This window comes from Streptopelia decaocto (genome assembly GCF_964273445.1).
Source record: "Streptopelia decaocto genome assembly, chromosome: 6".
NCBI classification, from domain to species: domain Eukaryota; kingdom Metazoa; phylum Chordata; class Aves; order Columbiformes; family Columbidae; genus Streptopelia; species Streptopelia decaocto.
Genome location: NC_138660.1, coordinates 67,114,017 through 67,131,448, shown reverse-complemented (window position 1 = coordinate 67,131,448; position 17,432 = coordinate 67,114,017). Strand labels below are relative to the sequence as shown.

Sequence of the window (17,432 nt, the reverse complement as noted above, 5' to 3'; positions counted from 1 at the left end):
TTAAATATAAAAATTATGCAAATTATTCTAATGGAACTCTCGTCTGTCTTAATTAGCACTTGCAAAAAGAAATGCAGCTGAAAAGGAAACTGCTTTCAAAGCAGCATAGTGAGGTATCACATAATCTTTAAGGGAAATGAGCTCAAGCCCTTGTACTGTTCGTTTTCATGTATTCATGGCACCCAAACCCACAGCCACGTTCTCTGCTGCAACCTCCAGCTCTTCACCCCTCAAACACACCATTTGTGGAAAAACAACATAAAAGTGGCCAAAAAAACCCTCTGGATGACAGTGTAGTAGTGTAAATAGTTTATTTGATCTTATGGCAGGAACAGACCAGGAAAGTAACATGAACTGCTTTTATAAAACACTCCTAATATTGCTAAGAAGCAGGTCTATTACTAGAAAAATATTAAAGAGAACATGCCAGCATTATATTCTACTCATAGGATAATTTGTCTCTTCAATTCAAAAAATAGCTTTTTGAGCTTCAGAATGTTAGAGCCAGTGCTTTTCACCGCTTGTTTGTTCAATTAATGGTCAGATTCTCTTCGATTCGAACGCTCTTGGGTCACGGGGGTGAGGAAAGAGGCGCTCGGGCATGTTCTCTGTAGCAGGTCAGGTACACGTTGCTGTAAATGCAAGGAGGTGGCAGTTTTTAAAGTAAACGGCCTGTAAATGGGTAAGCGGAGGTCAACGTGGTAACTTTGAGCCCCAAACTGTCCATTTAGTTAAATATAAAAACAAAAACTATAAGTTAAAATAACATTCAGATTGTATAGCACAGGCTGATGCATTTTTTTTTTTAAACAATATTTACAATATTAGCCGGAGGCCAAAGTGGGAGCAAAAGAGAAGTGTAAAAACCATAAAAAACTGCACCAATTTTGTAGCAAAATATCTGTACATTTAAAAACAGATTATCATATAACTACACATTATCCGAGAAAAAAAACAAAACAAAACGGGACCTTCACCAGTGGTTCACATAAAGCACAACATAAAAGAAACAAAGAAATTCAGTGGTTAAATACTATACAATAAATTTTACAATGAACATATTGATGCAGCAAGACCGGGAAGGGGGAGCTGGAGGCAAAATGTGTCTTGGAAAGCAGGAATTTCTCTGCAGCCCAGTTCCTTGCTGCCGAGAAGATCCTGGCCCGCTGCTCTGCACCATCGCGGCCCCTTCCGCGCTTTCAAACGGCAAAATGTCACCTGTCACCTACCGGGATTTGAGCCTGGGCGGGGAACTGGAGCCGGATTGTCGGAGGGAGCGGCGCTGGGGGTGAATCCCCCCGAGCAGGGCACCGGGCGCCTCTCTGCACAAGGAACTGAACCGCCGCGGTCCTGCGGGTCCTAATACTGATCATGGAGATGTTAATACCTTAGTGCTAATTAATAAATACACTGTTATCCAGAAGCTGCCCCAGCTGCAGCGCACGTGGCGCTGCCCCCTCCTCGATCGGCGCATCGGCCTTGGTGCCCCAGCCCCACGTCGCACAAACATCCGACCTCCCGGTGACAATGCCGAACATCCCAATGTCACCGGCGGATGTGGAGCCACATCCCTGCGGTGACACCGCTGAACATCCCGTTGTCACCGGTGGACGTGGAGCCACATTCCTGTGGTGACACCGCTGAACAACCCGTTGTCACTGGCGGATGTGGAGCCACATCCCTGCAGTGACAATGCCAAATATCTCGTCACCAATGGACGTGGACCCACATCCCTGCAGTGATGCCGAACATCTCGTTGTCACCAATGGACGTGGTGCCACATCCCTGCGGTGACATCGCTGAACATCCCGTTGTCACCAATGGATGTGGTGCCACATCCCTGCAGTGACAATGCCAAACATCTCGTTGTCACCAGTGGACCGGACGTGGTGCCACATCCCTGCAGTGACAATGCCAAACATCTCGTTGTCACCAGTGGACCGGACGTGGTGCCACATCCCTGCAGTGACAATGCCAAACATCTCGTTGTCACCAGTGGACCGGACGTGGTGCCACATCCCTGCAGTGACAATGCCAAACATCTCGTTGTCACCGGTGGATGTGGTGCCACATCCCTGCAGTGACATGGAGTCTGTGTGCACGGTGGGAAAAGGGATGGGGCCCTTCTGGGAAACACACAGAAAGCCCTTAAATGTCCTCCTTTGTGTAAAAACAAACCCAAACCGCCCAGAAGGCGCTGGTAAGTGCAGCTGGAATCGAGGGTCACCCCTCGGCGCCAGCACAGGAAAAGCCGAGCGTCACCGGGTCACAACCAGTGGGGATGCGGGTCAAGGTCCACAGGAGACCAGTCACTAAACTTTCATATCATCAAACCAAACTAAACACCCCCCCCCCCAAAAAAAAAAACAACATGTATTTTACATTTTGGTTAAAAATACTGAATAATGTATTGGTGTAAAAAGATACCCAATCAAATCAAGTCCTATTGCTTTGATTAATTTGAGCAGGTACTTCGATTTTAGGCACTTGTTAGCTACGGTTGAGTGGAGAGCCCCTCGCTGGCGTTCCTATGCGGGTTGTAGGTGTCGGAGCCCTTTGGAAGGTCAGTGTCGCTGATGCCGGGGCCGGCTCCAGCCGCCGGGCTCACATGGCGATCTCGGCGCCGTTGGCGGAGCGCAGGCTCTGCTCGTCGAAGCGCCGGCGCACGCTCCTCCTCAGCGCGTCGGCCCGGCGGTACGGCTGGTTCCGAAGATCTGCGGGGAGAGCGGCGGCGGTCAGAGCGCGGCCCGGCCCGCGCGCACACACACACACACACACGAGACAAGGCAGAGTCCTGCTGGAAGCCAATCAAAGCAGCTTGTGTAGGCAGAGGAGAAGGGACTTTCACCCCACCAGAGCAGAAGGCAGCGGATACGGACGAGCCCTTTCACTATGCCCCCAAGCAGCGGGTAATACTGGTGGAGGTGACGCCGGCGGGTTAGCGAGAGGCCTCCGGGCCGCTGGTGTTGATGGAGCTCGGCGGGGAAGGCGACACCGGCTGAAATCAGCCTGCCCGACATGTGTCCTGCTCCTTCCCCAGCCCCTCAAACACCAGGAGTTTTCTAAAGCAGGACGAAGCTCCCTGGGGATGCCTGGCCCAGGTGCGGGTGTTTGGCAGCACGAGGGTGGGTCTCTGCTCCCTCCTCATCCTCGCCCAGCAAAGCTCAGCTCAACCCGTCCTGCAGCTGCTGGGGAGGGTGTGGGAGGAAGAGGAGGGAAGATGGAGCATGCAATGGCTTGAAAAAAGCTGGAGGTGGTGCTGATGAAGATGTGTGTTACATGAGCTGTTACAGGTGGTACAAGTGCAGCTATGAATGAGGAGCACGCTCGGTGCACCTGGAGACTAATTCAAGTTAAAATATTTCTCTACTGGAACATAAATGTGCTTTGGACTGGGCAAACCCTCCTCAAATCTCTCTTCATCTTGAGTTTAAATACAACTGGGTGCAGCCGGTGGGAGGTGCCTTTGGCTGGTTGTTCATCCCTCACGTCCCCTTTGGTGGCCGGAGCAGGACTGAGACGGGGGCAGCAGAATATACAGGGAATTATGGAATTGCAGAACAGTTTGGGTTGGAAGGGACCTCAAAGGTCCCCCAGTGGGGACATCTTGGGACATCTTCACCAGCTCAGGTTGCTCAGAGCCCCGTCCAGCCTGGCCTGGGATGTGTCCAGGGATGGTTCATCTACCACCTCGTTGGCCAACCTGGGCCAGGCTCTCACCACCCTCACTCTGGGGCTGGGACTGTCTATCTCAGGCTAAACTTGGGGGAAAAAACGGCCAAAATGGGGCAAATATGGAGCCGGTCACCAGCGTGTGGATCCTGCAGAGGGTGGGAATCAAGGGTCGGGTCTCCCCGGGCTTTGGGCTCTCACCAGTATTACACTCAGCCACATCTACCCCCAGCTGCCTGGCGCACAGAGAGAGGAGGAAGCCAAGTAAAAAGTGATGCTTGCCAGCTCTGTGTATCCTCCACCACCGGTGTGCTAGAAGAAATCCTTACCCTCGAGTGAACATTGGGAAATTTAGTGATATTATTCTTCTTTAGGGCTAAATAGAACACAAAAAAAAAAAAAAAAAGAAAAGAAAACAAAACAAAACAGAAGACAAAATGATGGTTAAGTAAAAAAATGGGATGGAAAATGAAGAGCAAAGTCAACTCGGTGTTTGAATCCCAGGCGCGTTAGCCAGCGGAGCGGGGACACGGCCACGGGGTAGGAACGGGGGGACGGGCCGCCCGCGCCCCCCACAGCCACACTCCAAGCTGCTTTGAACATTGGCTCCAGAAGAGACTACAGCAATTAACTCGAGAGAGCAAATAACCGTCGAGCTCATTACAGTTTGCCATTTTATTAGAAGCACTCGTGAAAATACAGACCGCGGAGGCGGGACGCTGTTGTCTTCTTAAGCCGCTGAGCCCTTAATTCAAGACAACAGCGTGGGAGACATGCGGGTTAGAGGCGCCCACACGGTGGAAATGGCTCAGTTCCATGCCAAGCTTTTCCTTGTCAGGGTTTGTGCAGCTCCAGCACATCGCTGAGTGCTTCCCCAGCTCCGTCCCCCCGTCCCTCGGTCCACGTGCTGCCGAGCGCAACCCCAGCGCTGCACAAAGCGCCCTGGAACCGGCCAGCGCCTCTGGTTTTATCGACATGAAGCTGGCATGGAACTGAAGGATGTTAAATACGGACGGGACCGGATGAGAGAAGGTTTTTATTCTAGTTGTTTTATCCCGTGTCTTGCATGCAGAGAAACATGCTGGTTAAAAAGTCTACACCGCATCCCTCCTCGCAGAGTAGTTACAGACGACCCTTCCGAGGCACAAAGTCCCGCTTAGTTAATACGGACCGAGGTTTTGCTTTGGCACGCAGCTCGGGTGTTACATGCATTGCACACAGGTGGGTGATGCCATAGAAAAGCCAAGTGAACCGTCACTTTTGGACCGCATTTGGTCTCCTCGGTGTGGAAACCTGCCCCGAATCTGCTGCCAGCACTGGCTGCTCTATGGCATCCGTCAGGAGGGAGAGATGCCTTTGAAACGCGAATTCGGTCAAAAGCATCAAGCCCAAAGTGGATGGGATGGAATAAAAAGTCACTGGAACACAAGAACATGCAACAGAGGTGACAGAAATACAACTTGAGGCGGACGCTGGACGTCACTGTACACTCAACATTCACATGGTCCTGGCTGAGATCCGTACAAACGGGGAAGGGTCAAAAATCTACAGCAACCTTTCTTTTGGCTAAGAGCAGCAGGTGTGAAAGAGGAATAGTTTAGTAATGCAATTCCTCAGTGAGAACAGGTTCGCAGAAGAACCGAGAGCCCCGCTTGGCGGTTCGAGCGGTAAAGGGCACAGTCTTCAGCACTGCATGGGAATAACAGCCAAACAGACAGACAAACAGCCGTCAGAAGCCGATCCATCGCATTAGTACATGTTAGTGCTCAGTTACGGATGCCCAGGGACGACTTTACACCTATTGATTTTGCCTGTCGCCCTGCGCTCCAGCAGGCTTGGCCAACAAGGGTGTTCTGAGTCTTTGAATAAACACTTCTTACTCTTACATCAGTTTCAAGTCGTTTTGAGAGACTTTTGCTAAACGTGCTCCAGAAAAGGGAGAGTTGTTAGCGCTCTGCTCCGCATCTGCCGAGCTTTCCCCATTTGGCGCTACCCAATTTAAAACAACACTACCCAATTTAAAATGATGCTTTTATTTCCATACCACTGACAGAGACCTCATGGGCCGGACCCAAGTCCTACCTGACTTTCTGTGCCCAACCTTTATTATTCAATAGCTCGAGGTCCTCAGAAACAGCCCCAAATGGGCAATACCAGGCACGGGACCACAGGAAATGTTTAATTTGGGTCTGGCACGCGGATGGGCTGCTGCCACACAGTTTATTTCTCCTGCAGAGCAGGAGAACCATTTTACCAATTCTACAAGCTTCCAGGAGGCTAAAGGACTTGTAGAAGCAGTAAGAGATTAGATTAGCCAATCTGCCCTTTAAATAAAGAATATTATCTTAGGAAGCTCATAAGGTTAAGAAGAGTTGTGAAAGCTTCAAGCATTTCAACTGTGATCTAATTGGGTAAAAATTCCCCGGCCTTGCTCACTGTATGTAAAACAGCTCCCTTGCCCTCCCGCAGGAAAAACTGCTCCGAAAAGCACCCAGGAGCAGCAGCCAAGGGAATCCTGCCCAAAGACCTTCTTGGTGCTTCTGTGAAATGGAAACAAATCACTACGAAGCTACCAAAGCGTTAAAACCCTGTTCCTTCCACAGCACGGCTGGAGAACGTGCGGTGAAATCACAGCACCGCACTCAGGGCAGCCACACGGGCTAAAACTGCTCCGAGTCCTGGGCAAAATGCGGTTGAGAAAGCGGCTCCTTTATCCGCAAATCCTGGCGCCAAAGTCCCGGCCACAGCCGGGGGTTCTGCCCCTCGCCCCGGGCCGACCAAAGGGGGAGCAGTTAAACCAGCAGCAGTTTAGGGTCATAAATCGTTGGGGTCTGACTAACTGAACTGCCGTGACTGGGCAACAGTGCGGTGCAATTGCTGTTAGTACATTTTAATGAAAATGTAAGGCTCTTAATCATGTTAAAACACCCGTCATTCGTTCCATTTATGGGGAAAAGGGGTTTCTGGGGAAGATCTGCCCGACATGCACATCCCCACCGGAGCATCGGCTGAGATCCAGCATGGAACTGGCTACTCGGAGGAGCAGGGACCGAGTAACTCCCGACATGTGCAAAGAGAAGAACCAAGAACCCAAGCGTGTGCCCGAGGGCACGGACAGGCAGGTTATGGGGGTTTATTTGTTACATCCCAGGAGCAAAAGGTTCTATATTTGATTCCCAGCATATAAACAATTTCCTAAGCTGTGCTCGAGTCACGCTTTTAAGTACACAAAGCACTTGCGATAGCTACTAGGCAGATACAGATTTTCATCCTTTGTGAAAGGGCCTCTCGGATTACGGAACAAAAGGTGTTTACCTGTTATAATGTCTTCAATAGCACCATCCTTCCCTTCATACACATGCCTGTTATCCTTGACTTGCCGCCGCCTGAGCTCTGCAATCAGCTCCTGCTGCTGCCTCTTTGTTTTATGTGAAGGAGACTGAAAGCCAAGAAAAGACGATTTGTAAAAACCCACCCCCAGCAGCCCTGAACGTCAAAAACCAGCTGATCCCCATCAGCAAACGGTAATTGTCACTTTTTTGCCCAGTTTTGCAAGAGTAGGAATACGCAGGTGTGCGGAGAGCTCATGTCCCACGGAAAGGACGGGCAGAGCCACAAGTTATCCCGGCCAGGCAGCTTTTCTTTCTTAGGCTTGTAATTTATTTCCAAGGCTTCTCATCGCTTGGAACTGGAGCTCCAAGCTCTTCCCTCTGAAAAGCATCAGGGGGCGGAGGAGAAGAGGCTTTTCCTCGGAGGGAAAAGCTGGGCTGGGATTAAAGATCCCAACAGCAGCTGCAGGAAGCAGCACCAGCCAACTGAGTGGCCACCTGAGAGCCCAGGGAAACTGTCTCTAGCAAATCCAAACTCCACAAAAAACCCACATCAGGAAAGTTCCTATTAAAGGAAGGGTCTGGGGACAACGGGTCCTTGTCCTGTTATCGACGGGCGGCTCCACACACCGAACACCAAGCGTGTTTTAGACAGAGCCGAGGCCAGAGCAGGACAAAGTTCAGCTGACAGCAATGATAACGAGATAATTTGGTCTATTCAGTTTTTTCTTAATTTTGCATCATTTAAAGTAGCAGAACCACACACTTGTATTCTTTCAGCTTATTTTGGTTCTCTCCTCATATGGAGAAAACTTGCACAGACTATTTATAGGCAACTATAAGTCTGGGCAACCGAAGCAGAGGTCTGTGAGCTCTCAGGAGAAACACATGAACACGATGGCTCTGGCTGTAAGATGATCCGTTTCGTACCTTCTGGTCCTGCTGCTCCATCAGTGCTTCTTGCTCCATGAGTTTTTCCATTAAGGCCTGCTCCTGCTTTTTTCTCAACTCATTCTCTTCTTCTGCTTGCTATTCATCACGAAAAAACACAGGTTAGAGCTTCCCGTTGCTAGAGGGAACTGGAACATTACAAATGAGTAACACCATCACTTGCTGCCACGGGGCTTTCCAAGGAAGCGAGCTGATACTCTGAACACAATCTGAACAAAACGGGGCTGGGAGAGACCTTCCTAAATCACACAAACCCTCCTCTGCCAGCCCCAAAAGACAAGTCTCAGCTGCAGTCACTCAGAAGTTCCAATTTCCGAGGACTCCTCCAGCGCCTCAGCCAGACGTGTTGTCTCTCAGCCCTGAAAATAATCCCCGAACCACTATTTGTGCTGCCCTGAGCTGGTGTTGCTGTGCTGTTGAGGATGGCTCATGTTCTGTCAAAGCTAGAGGGAGCCAAGAGCCGTTCTGTTGGGAAGAGACGAGAAGAGAGAGAGAAGAGAGAAGAGAGAAGAGGAAAAGAGAGAGAAGATGCTCCATTTACCTTGTAGGCCTTCACAAACCGGACAAACACTGGGAAAAAGACCGAGGGGGGTGTTGTCTTGGGATTCTCGCCAAAGTACTTCACAGCATCATCGAAGGCATCCTGCAAAAAGCACAGATTTACTGCGTTGCACAGATTTCAAGATAAACTCACCACCCACTACTGCAGTACTCAGTGTAAAGGGTGTAGATGTCCTCTGCGTGTGAAACCCTTGGCTCAGAGCAGCACATCTGGGGACAGACTATTTAGCAGGGCCTGTTGCAATAGGACAAGGGGTGATGGTTTAAACTAAAGGAGGGAGATTCAGGCTGAACATGAGGAGGAAATTGTTGCCCTGAGGGTGGTGAGAGCCTGGCCCAGGTTGGCCAGAGAGGTGGTGGCTGAACCATCCCTGGAGACATCCCAGGCCAGGCTGGACGGGGCTCTGAGCACCCTGAGCTGGTGAAGATGTCCCTGTCATGGCAGGGGGGGCACTGGGGGGGCTGGGGAGGGCCCTTCAACACAAACCATCCTGTGGTTCTTTGATCTACATCTAGAACTTGAACTCAGGACCAATTCCCCAACCTTGCTGCACCTTCTCCTCCTCACGTGCACATCGAAGCCCGTCCTTGGCAGTGACATGCTGCCATTCACTGTGCCACTCGCACCCCCTCGCCGCACCCCAAGAATAAAGCAATACCTGGGCTATTTTGGCGTCGTCCTGCAGTTTCTTCAGCTTCCCTTCGTTGTTCTGAATGAACTCCTTCAGCATCGTGTTGTGGTCGTGCATGGTGTACTCGCGCTTTGTCAGATCCAGGCCTCTCTGCAGCTCCTTCACGTCCAAGAGGACATTTTCAAGAGACACTAGGGAATACAACAAAAATGCTACATGTTGGGCAAATGCCTGAACCCACAGGTTGACCAGTTCCCCACTGAGATGCCCATGGCACAGGTGCCACCACCGCTGGCCAGACACAGGAGGGTGACGGTACCTGCGGCCGCCTTCTCCACGTAATGCAGCTCGTTGTAGAAGAGGGAGACGTGCTGGTACTTCTCCTTGACCACGTTTGAAATATAGTGCAGCAGGGTCTGCTTTCGGTCTGTCGACTTTGTTTCCAGGAGCTGGGGAGAGAAGGCAAAGAGGTCTCTGGGTGGAGGAGCAGAGTGCAGCAAAGTGACCCTCCCTGCTGTTCCTCCATCTCATAGGGACAGCTGCAAATTCTCATTTAAGTGTTTTGCAGGTGGTTTTCAAGCCGTGGTCTGCAGAGCCTCCGAAGACACGTGCCCTCAACTACGCAGCCCCCAAAACTACAATAAGCAGCCACTCGCCATGTCCATGAAACGCATTTTCCCCAAAAAACACAGCCCTGAGCACCTCTGGTTTACTTACCAGGTCTAAACTCTGCAGTTTAAATCCATACACGGCTCCGCGTTTACTGCTGTTCATGTAGTTTCCGAGAGCCAGGATTATCTGCCGGGATGGAACAGAGTGTGAATTTTCGGGACAAACGCCCGGCACGTCAGAAAGCTCTGGAAGGGTCGCTGCAATGTCAGCATCTCAGTGCACGTGAGGGGATGCACCGGTGAGTGGCTGAGTTATTGAATGTATCCAAAATCACACCTACCTCCAGTATTTTCTTCAGCTTTTGGGATGACTTTATTGAGACAGACGCAGCTATTATTGCGTGAAGTTGCTGCAGGCAAAACACATGAAGAGCTTTGGTTAATGCACGTCCAACCCAAGAGTAAAATTAACATCTGAACACTCACATTCTGAAAAAAACCCCTCTTGTTTTTCACCCACACCACAGGCCCCAGCAGGAAATCTCATCCTGCCCTGACACGTCAGCATTTCAAACAGTTCGCTTGCGCCGCGGATTTACCACACTCAGATGTGGCTGGTAAAAGTGTATTTACGTTTCAGTCCCAACGAGTGTGCAAGATGCATCAGGCTGAATGGGACACGCTCCAAAGAGCCCACGGACCGATCGTAACTTTTCCTGATGATACAAACAACTGGATTTTCATTTAAACCAGAGTAAAGAAATAGGACAGTATGGAGCAGTGCCGGGTACAAACAGCACCTGGGATTTCAGCTATTGATATATGAAAATATAGCTAGAAAACCACTCTTCTATTTGTATAATTGTTTCTTGTTCTGTCTCTGTGAGAACTGACAATGACTCCACAGCACCCAAACCTCCTCTCTGTCTCAGAAAAATTCAGATGTCCCCAGGGGTTGTCCCCAACTCACCGGGGTCAGCATCTGGATGCTCTCTGCGAAGTTGCCTATGAAGGCCATGATGGTCATCTTCTGCATCAGCCTCTCGATCTTGCTGAACTGCATCATGAAGCGGTCCTCGTCCGACAGGTTCTCGATGGGCTTGCGCTCCCGCTCGTAGAGCCGCAGCACCTTCACTTCATTCTCGGTGGGCAGGAACCGCATCAGGCATTCCACAAAATCCACCGGCAACGTCTTCAGGTCAAACCTGCGCGGGACCCAACCAGAAGAAGCCGTGTTACCACAAGGCTCTACGCAAAATGATGGAACAGCGAAATAGGGAGGAGGCGGCCAAAGACGCGACCTCTGCCTGCTGCGCTACATGAGCCTGAGTCATGAGAAACTACAAAGATGCTGAGAAGTTCCTCCTGCTCTGGTGGCCCTGGCTGGGGTGGGGACACGGTCCTGCACCAGAAGGTGTGAACGAGGTTCCTGTGCTGATGGGAACGTGCTGCTGGGCACCCTGTTTGTGTTTCCAAAGATGTGCTCGTTCCTTCCACTCCTCCGTGGCCATGCTTCGTTTTTATGAGAGAAGATAGGTGGGGAGGAGCAGATAGCAGTTTTATTTAACTGAAGTGATACAGTGACATAAAACTGCAAGTTTTTTATTTTAATTCAAGGGAACCTGATTTCTGTGAATTTCAAACCTTCCATCCCGATGCAAAAACACTTACACCAACTGCCGGTTCAAAACCATTCCACCTACCAAAAACCACAGTCAATTTCAAACATAATTTCTTTGCTGACAAGTGTTTTACTCACACATGAATGGCTTTGCATATTTCATCCGCCGTTTTTCCAGCTTTTCTCAAAGTAATGGCAAGATTTTTGGCCCTGTTGGCATCCAGTAATGTGACTTTGTTCGAGCCTTTCTGTGTTATCTTTTGCTTGCTTGAAGTAAGATCAATGGCTGGACCTTGGGCTTTAGTTTTGAATATTTCTTCAAATTCGTCCACATTTAAATCCTAAAAAGGAAAGAAAATTATTTATCCCTACCGTAGCAAATGGTAAAACCTGCACTGCCACACATTGCACCAGCTCTGCTTTGTGAACCCTCCAACCAGGGGCTGTGGGATGTAACAAACTCCCGAGTTTGTGTTCAGGAAACTCAACCTCCACCCATAATAGGTCCATAGATGTTTAAAAGTTCAGGAAAATACTCATGGGAGCACCCAGGCCTCCCCCGGCCATGGGCATGTAAGACCTGTGCACTCGGCTCTGCTCTGTGCGCCTTTAGGTTTCCTCCCCCAACATGCAGCCACCACCCAAGCTTAACTCCTATAGGCCAGACCAGCAATTTTAGGCTGGGAAAAATGCATCTTCCTCATCCTGGCTGATATGTTTTAAACAAATGCACACAACAGGGATGCAGTCTTTATAACTGATACTGCCAGCTACCATCCCTAGTTCTCCACCAAGGGGCTCGTGTTGCCTTTCCTAATGGGTGCCAGGGGCCACAGGATGAGTTATTTGCCAAAATAATTGCTGTAAGCTTCACCTTCTTAATGGAAAGGGCTGTGGGGCATTGGAACAGGCTGCCCAGGGCAGTGGTGGAGTCACCATCCCTGGAGGGTTGGACAGACGGACATGAGGTTCTCAGGACATGGGTCAGTGCGAGGGGTGGGTTAATGGTTGGACTTGATGATCATAAAGGTCTTTTCCAACCAAAACAGTTCTATGATTCTAATCTATCCCTGCAAAGACTGATATTCACACGTATTATGGCCAGAAGCAGGAGGCAGCAGGCAGAACTCGTACCTCCAGGATCCTTTCGTCATCTATTTCGTTGAAGACCGTCCCATTGATCTGGTTGGGTTTGAGGGCAACCCAGTTGAACACCGGCATGCGGAACTTGGTCTTGATCGGCTTCTTGATTTTCACAGCTAAAGAGAGCAGAGGAGAGGAAATGTCAAAGTCCCCAGCTGCTGAATGACCCCCACGTGCCCAGGCCGCAGGCTTGAGTCGCCATTTCAGCACCAGAGGAAGAACCGGCCAGAGCTAAAGGGTCATACTGGGAAGCCTGGAAAGATCTTGCTGCCTCGACAGACAAACAGCACACACAGCTGGTCTGTGCCACAAAACTCCATGCAAAATAGGTGACAAGAAGACAAAAAAAGCCCCTTTCGCAAGGTTTAGGTATAGGGAACGGCCCCACTGCAGTGGGGCAGGGCTGCTCCTCACCAGCTTTGTCTTTTAAAGCAGCACCGTGAGCTTGAACATGGTTCACATACCAGATTTAATCTTCTTGTGCTGTGCAGAACCACTAAACGATTTAGTAACTTAACAGAGCAGCTAAGAAAATGAAGCCACACTGCCCTCGTTAATCTGCGAGCAGAGTACAAAAATCAGTGTTGGAGCAAGGCAAGACACTTTTCTGTTCCTACTCCTAACAGGTCTGGGACGTACATGAATAATTTCTGTAATTCAGTTCTCATTTCTTTGTATCTTGCTGTAAACATGAACTTGTTAGTCGCTACAAGATCAAGATGTTCACTAAAATGATGAATCAACGATGCGGGGACAGAGTGCGTTTGGTTTGGCTCAGTGTTGGCTCCCGACAATATCTCAATAGCTCAATATCTCCCTCTCCACAGAGATGCTGGACTTTTTCCCCTCGACTTCAGAAAATTGCCACGTTCCCAGGCTGCAAAGCACTTGAGCAAGTAATTATTTGACTTCCCCCTAAGGATGCTGTGTGTATGTTTTTGCCAGGACAGAGATGACCTATATCAGGGGCCGGTCCCATTGTGCACCAGAGCTGGGTGAATGCTCAAAACATTTCTCTTGCTTTGTTATCCCACTTTAACAACAAGAATTGAGTTGTGTGTCCATGTCTCTCTCGTGCTCATACTCATTTTGCAGGGACATCACAAAAAATAAATTACTGGCACAAGTATTTACTTGAAACAAAGAACCGCAAGTGAATAACAGGGAACATACACAACATGCAGCTGTATGTTTTGAGAATTATATTTATCCAACTGGAATACGCGAACACACGTGATCAGCTTCTGCTCATCTAAACCAAAGAGTTTTACTCTTTGCTTAATTAATGTGATTACTTCAAAATAATTCCTAAAATAAATTTTTTAAAAAAAGACATGGCTTTTTCCATCTGAAGCACTCATGAAAAATACATTTTCCACTCGTGCATACATTAGAATAGATTATTAACTGGGTCACTTGAGGACAGGGAAGGAAGCTGATTGCCTGCTGGGCCAGCTCCTGATGTAGCAAAATGTCTTCAAACCCCCCTTTTTCCCCCGTCACAACGCGGGGTGATGTCCACGCGTGGCCTGTCCTTGGTGGCACCGGGACCGCAGTATGGGGTGGCTCTAAAGAAACCACCCGTCTTAATTACTTGCTGAAGTGCTTTGCTTAATCAGGGGCTCCCAGGTGCCATGTCCTGCAGGTTGGCGGTGTCCCCAAAGCCACCGAGGGCCCCCCTCCCCAGGGCAGCCCCCAAACACACGGGCACAGGGGGACACAGGCAAGTATTAATACTTAGCAGAAAGCAACCTACAGAAGAGCTTGATGGGCCCGTCTTAGCAGGAAGCAGAAAGAACAGAGAGAAAAAAAGTGTTAGTGATGGTCAGAAAAGCTGAATTTGTTACTCCGCTGACCCCCCTCTGACCCAGCAGGTCCCTGCCCTGAGAAACGCTCCTTTGAGCACAGACACCGTGTCGACAAGAGGTGTTTTCGCTCTCCTTCCCTCTCCGAACCCCCTGAAGAACAAAATACCCCTCCCAGCTGGCTTTGGGCATCTCAGCCCAGCACCAAACCCCAAACCTTCGCTGTGCCACGTCTTTTGTGTCTTTTTCTTTTGGTAATACGTCCTGGGACCCTCTCATTTCACAATGTATTTGGCTTTCAGAGGAAACTTTAAAGGCTGGCATACTTCAGCAGTTTGGGGGTTGTTTTGTTTCGTTTTATCAAAAAAAAGCTATTAATCAGAGCTCTTCTTTCTGGACTCATATCATGCTCTTGAGATTTCCCAGAGGGGAGCCGTGCGATACCAATTAGCATTCACTTGCTTGGCATATATCAGAGAGTGCATAAAAACATAATTAAAGACAGACAGTAAATTTCTCTTCCTTCCAAAAAAAAAAATCACGAAAAAGTTCGCCATTTTTTTGCACAGACATTTCTTCATCAGCTCCTAAGAAGAAATCAAAACCGTGAAGCTCCGCGTTTCTTTCCAAAGCCATATTTGGTTCGCTTAAAGCCAAGAAATGATCACGTTTGAAAAGTATTTTTGGCGGTAGCTTTAGTTTCAGTGGAGAAGCCATCTCTTCCAGACCAAATCAAAACCGTTGGGTTGATAAACGCTCTTTGCTTTTACAAAGCGCTCGAAGGGTGACGCCACTAAGAGATAAGGGACGGCGTCCAGGTGATGACCCAAGTGGCTCCTCGGCACCCTGACCTGGCGGTGCGGCCACGGGCGGAGGGGGGCGCGGGGCTTTACCTGCGAGCCCTGAGTTGAAGACCACGGTGGGGGAGGCCGTCCCGGGCAGCGGCGGCGCGGACGGCGGGGGCGGCGGCGGCAGCGGAGCCGCAGGAGCCGCATCCAGAGACGGACCCGGGAGCGGCGGCGGGGGCGGCGGTGGGGGCGGCGGCGGGGGCGGCGGCATCGGCACCGACACGGGGCCGTTTTGCACTGGGAAATGAAGGGAAAAGGAGGTATTACCATGAGCACATGCAGAAAAGTCACAGCAGCCACCTTGTCCCCCACTAGACATCTGCGCTCCACCACCACACTGGCTGGAGCCTTCACCAAAGTACTTTGGTGTGTTAGCCCAGGAGGAAACTACCCTAATGAAAGCAGTGAGTACTTTTTTCTGTCAACTGAAGGGCTAAGAAATGGATCAACAAACACAGGAGCCACCCATGAGTGAGTGTGACGACAGCTGGGGACCTCAGCATCCTCGGCCACTGCCAGGTGCCAGCTCATCACGGCCAATGGTGGTTTTGTCACAGAATCATAGAATCATAGAATCATTCTGGTTGGAAGAGACCCTGAAGACTGAGTCCAACCATACCCTAACTGTAGCACTAAACCATGGCAGCGTAAAGCCACTGTGACCGTCCTCAACACCAGAAACTGGCCAGCGCACCTCTTGGGGACAAAACACTTCTCACCTGCCTCAGACGCGGCTGCCAGGGTGGGTAACGGCGGGGGAGGTGGTGGCAATGGCACTGAAGACGCAGCTCCGGCCCCCAGTGTGACACACGTGCCAGCCGCAGCCTCTGGCCCTGCCGGCAGCATCCCGGAGGCCAGAGCGACGGGGAGGATGGAGATGTCACCGTCCCCTTTCTTCTGGATCTTAATGGTTCCCTGCTTCTCCAGTTCGTGGATCTTTTTCTCCAGCGTCGACTGGCGCTGGATGGCTTCTTCTTTTTCTTTCACCATTTTTCTCAAGGTGTGAACTTGGGTATTTGCATCTTTGTAGATTTCCTGAAAATGCCACAGAAACGAGGAATCTGCACTTGTTTTCATGAGACGCAACACCAGAAACAGAACAGCCTGACGTGGGACAGTCACTGCACCAGGCACTACCTTACAATGAGCTTTGATGTAAACCATACATCCTTGGTGGTTAGGAAGAATTAGTTTTTCCCAAGCTGGCAGCAACGCCGTGCACAGTCCTGGGAGAAATGTCACCCGTGGGCACCAGCACCCAGGGGTGCAGAATTCCTCACCATTGCTTTTTCATGATGTCTCCCAATCCTTACGCTAGTTTTAAACATATAGTGTAGATATGCCACCTCAATTTGGACTTTATCAGAGAGTTTCTGGTGCCTTGCCGGTTGAAATCCAGCCTGGGCTCAAAATTAGGGAGCTAACAGGAGTCCATGGCCCGTTACAAGAGTCATTACCTCCCAAACGCAAGGCGCGCGGGAGATCCATCACTACACCCAACCAGAGCTGTCCCGTCGCCCTTACCCGAATCACGTCCAGTTCTTTGTTCCGTTGCATAAGCTGTTTTTCCAGTTCCACAATCTTTGCCATGGCTTCGTTCTCCGTATCTTGGAGTTTTTCAGATAACTATCGTTTGAAAGAGAAAGAGATTATTTAAGTGGGTAACAGTAGTTTTCTCAGCCAAAATACTGGAGCAGCGGTACGCGGTAAATTATTGATATTCCACCAAATTCTGAAGTCTTTCTTTGGAAAGCGAGGGGGTTCATGCAATTGGGGAGCACCAAGTGTCCCACTGATGGTTCCTCAGATGGTGGCCATTGGCCTTCAGCTACGAACAGAAGTAACCTGACTGGACTGGACCTATGAACCTGTCCAGGTACAAGAGCCCACTCTATAATAAAGCTCTTAAACTGCAATTATTTTCTTATTTTCATCTACACCAAGTCTCATCTGAAACTCCCAAACCACCCTGAACACCACAGCGGACATGTTGCAAAACCAACAGACGCTGAAGTGGTGGAACCTGTAGATATCACCTCTCACAATGCAGCTAATTCAATTAGCAATGAATGAAACTATGTTTGTGGTTTTTTGCTCATGCTCTCTTGATTTATTGTTACTTTTTGCCAGCCCCACTGCTCCTGCTGCCTTTTCCATCACCAGGCTGCAGAGGGGGCACCGCTTGCTGTGTTGTTGAGATAAAACTCCTCCAATTCTATTCTGAGTATTTTTGTCAACACACGGCAGAAAATTACGTCC

At 49.8% G+C, this 17,432-nt stretch overlaps 1 protein-coding gene across 1 annotated transcript in view; it reads right to left on the bottom strand.

The window, feature by feature from the left end:
• Nucleotides 1-296: 296 nt before the first annotated feature.
• The window catches only part of FMNL2 (formin like 2), a 127,110-nt gene continuing 109,974 nt past the window's right edge, over nt 297-17,432 (bottom strand). The window contains 14 exon segments of the mRNA XM_082056777.1: nt 297-2,714; nt 6,988-7,111; nt 7,932-8,030; nt 8,494-8,595; nt 9,173-9,336; nt 9,465-9,594; nt 9,863-9,943; nt 10,098-10,166; nt 10,727-10,961; nt 11,516-11,718; nt 12,512-12,636; nt 15,219-15,410; nt 15,893-16,208; nt 16,698-16,799. Coding sequence (XP_081912903.1) covers nt 2,605-2,714; nt 6,988-7,111; nt 7,932-8,030; nt 8,494-8,595; nt 9,173-9,336; nt 9,465-9,594; nt 9,863-9,943; nt 10,098-10,166; nt 10,727-10,961; nt 11,516-11,718; nt 12,512-12,636; nt 15,219-15,410; nt 15,893-16,208; nt 16,698-16,799 — 2,052 coding nt within the window. The 3' untranslated portion in view covers nt 297-2,604.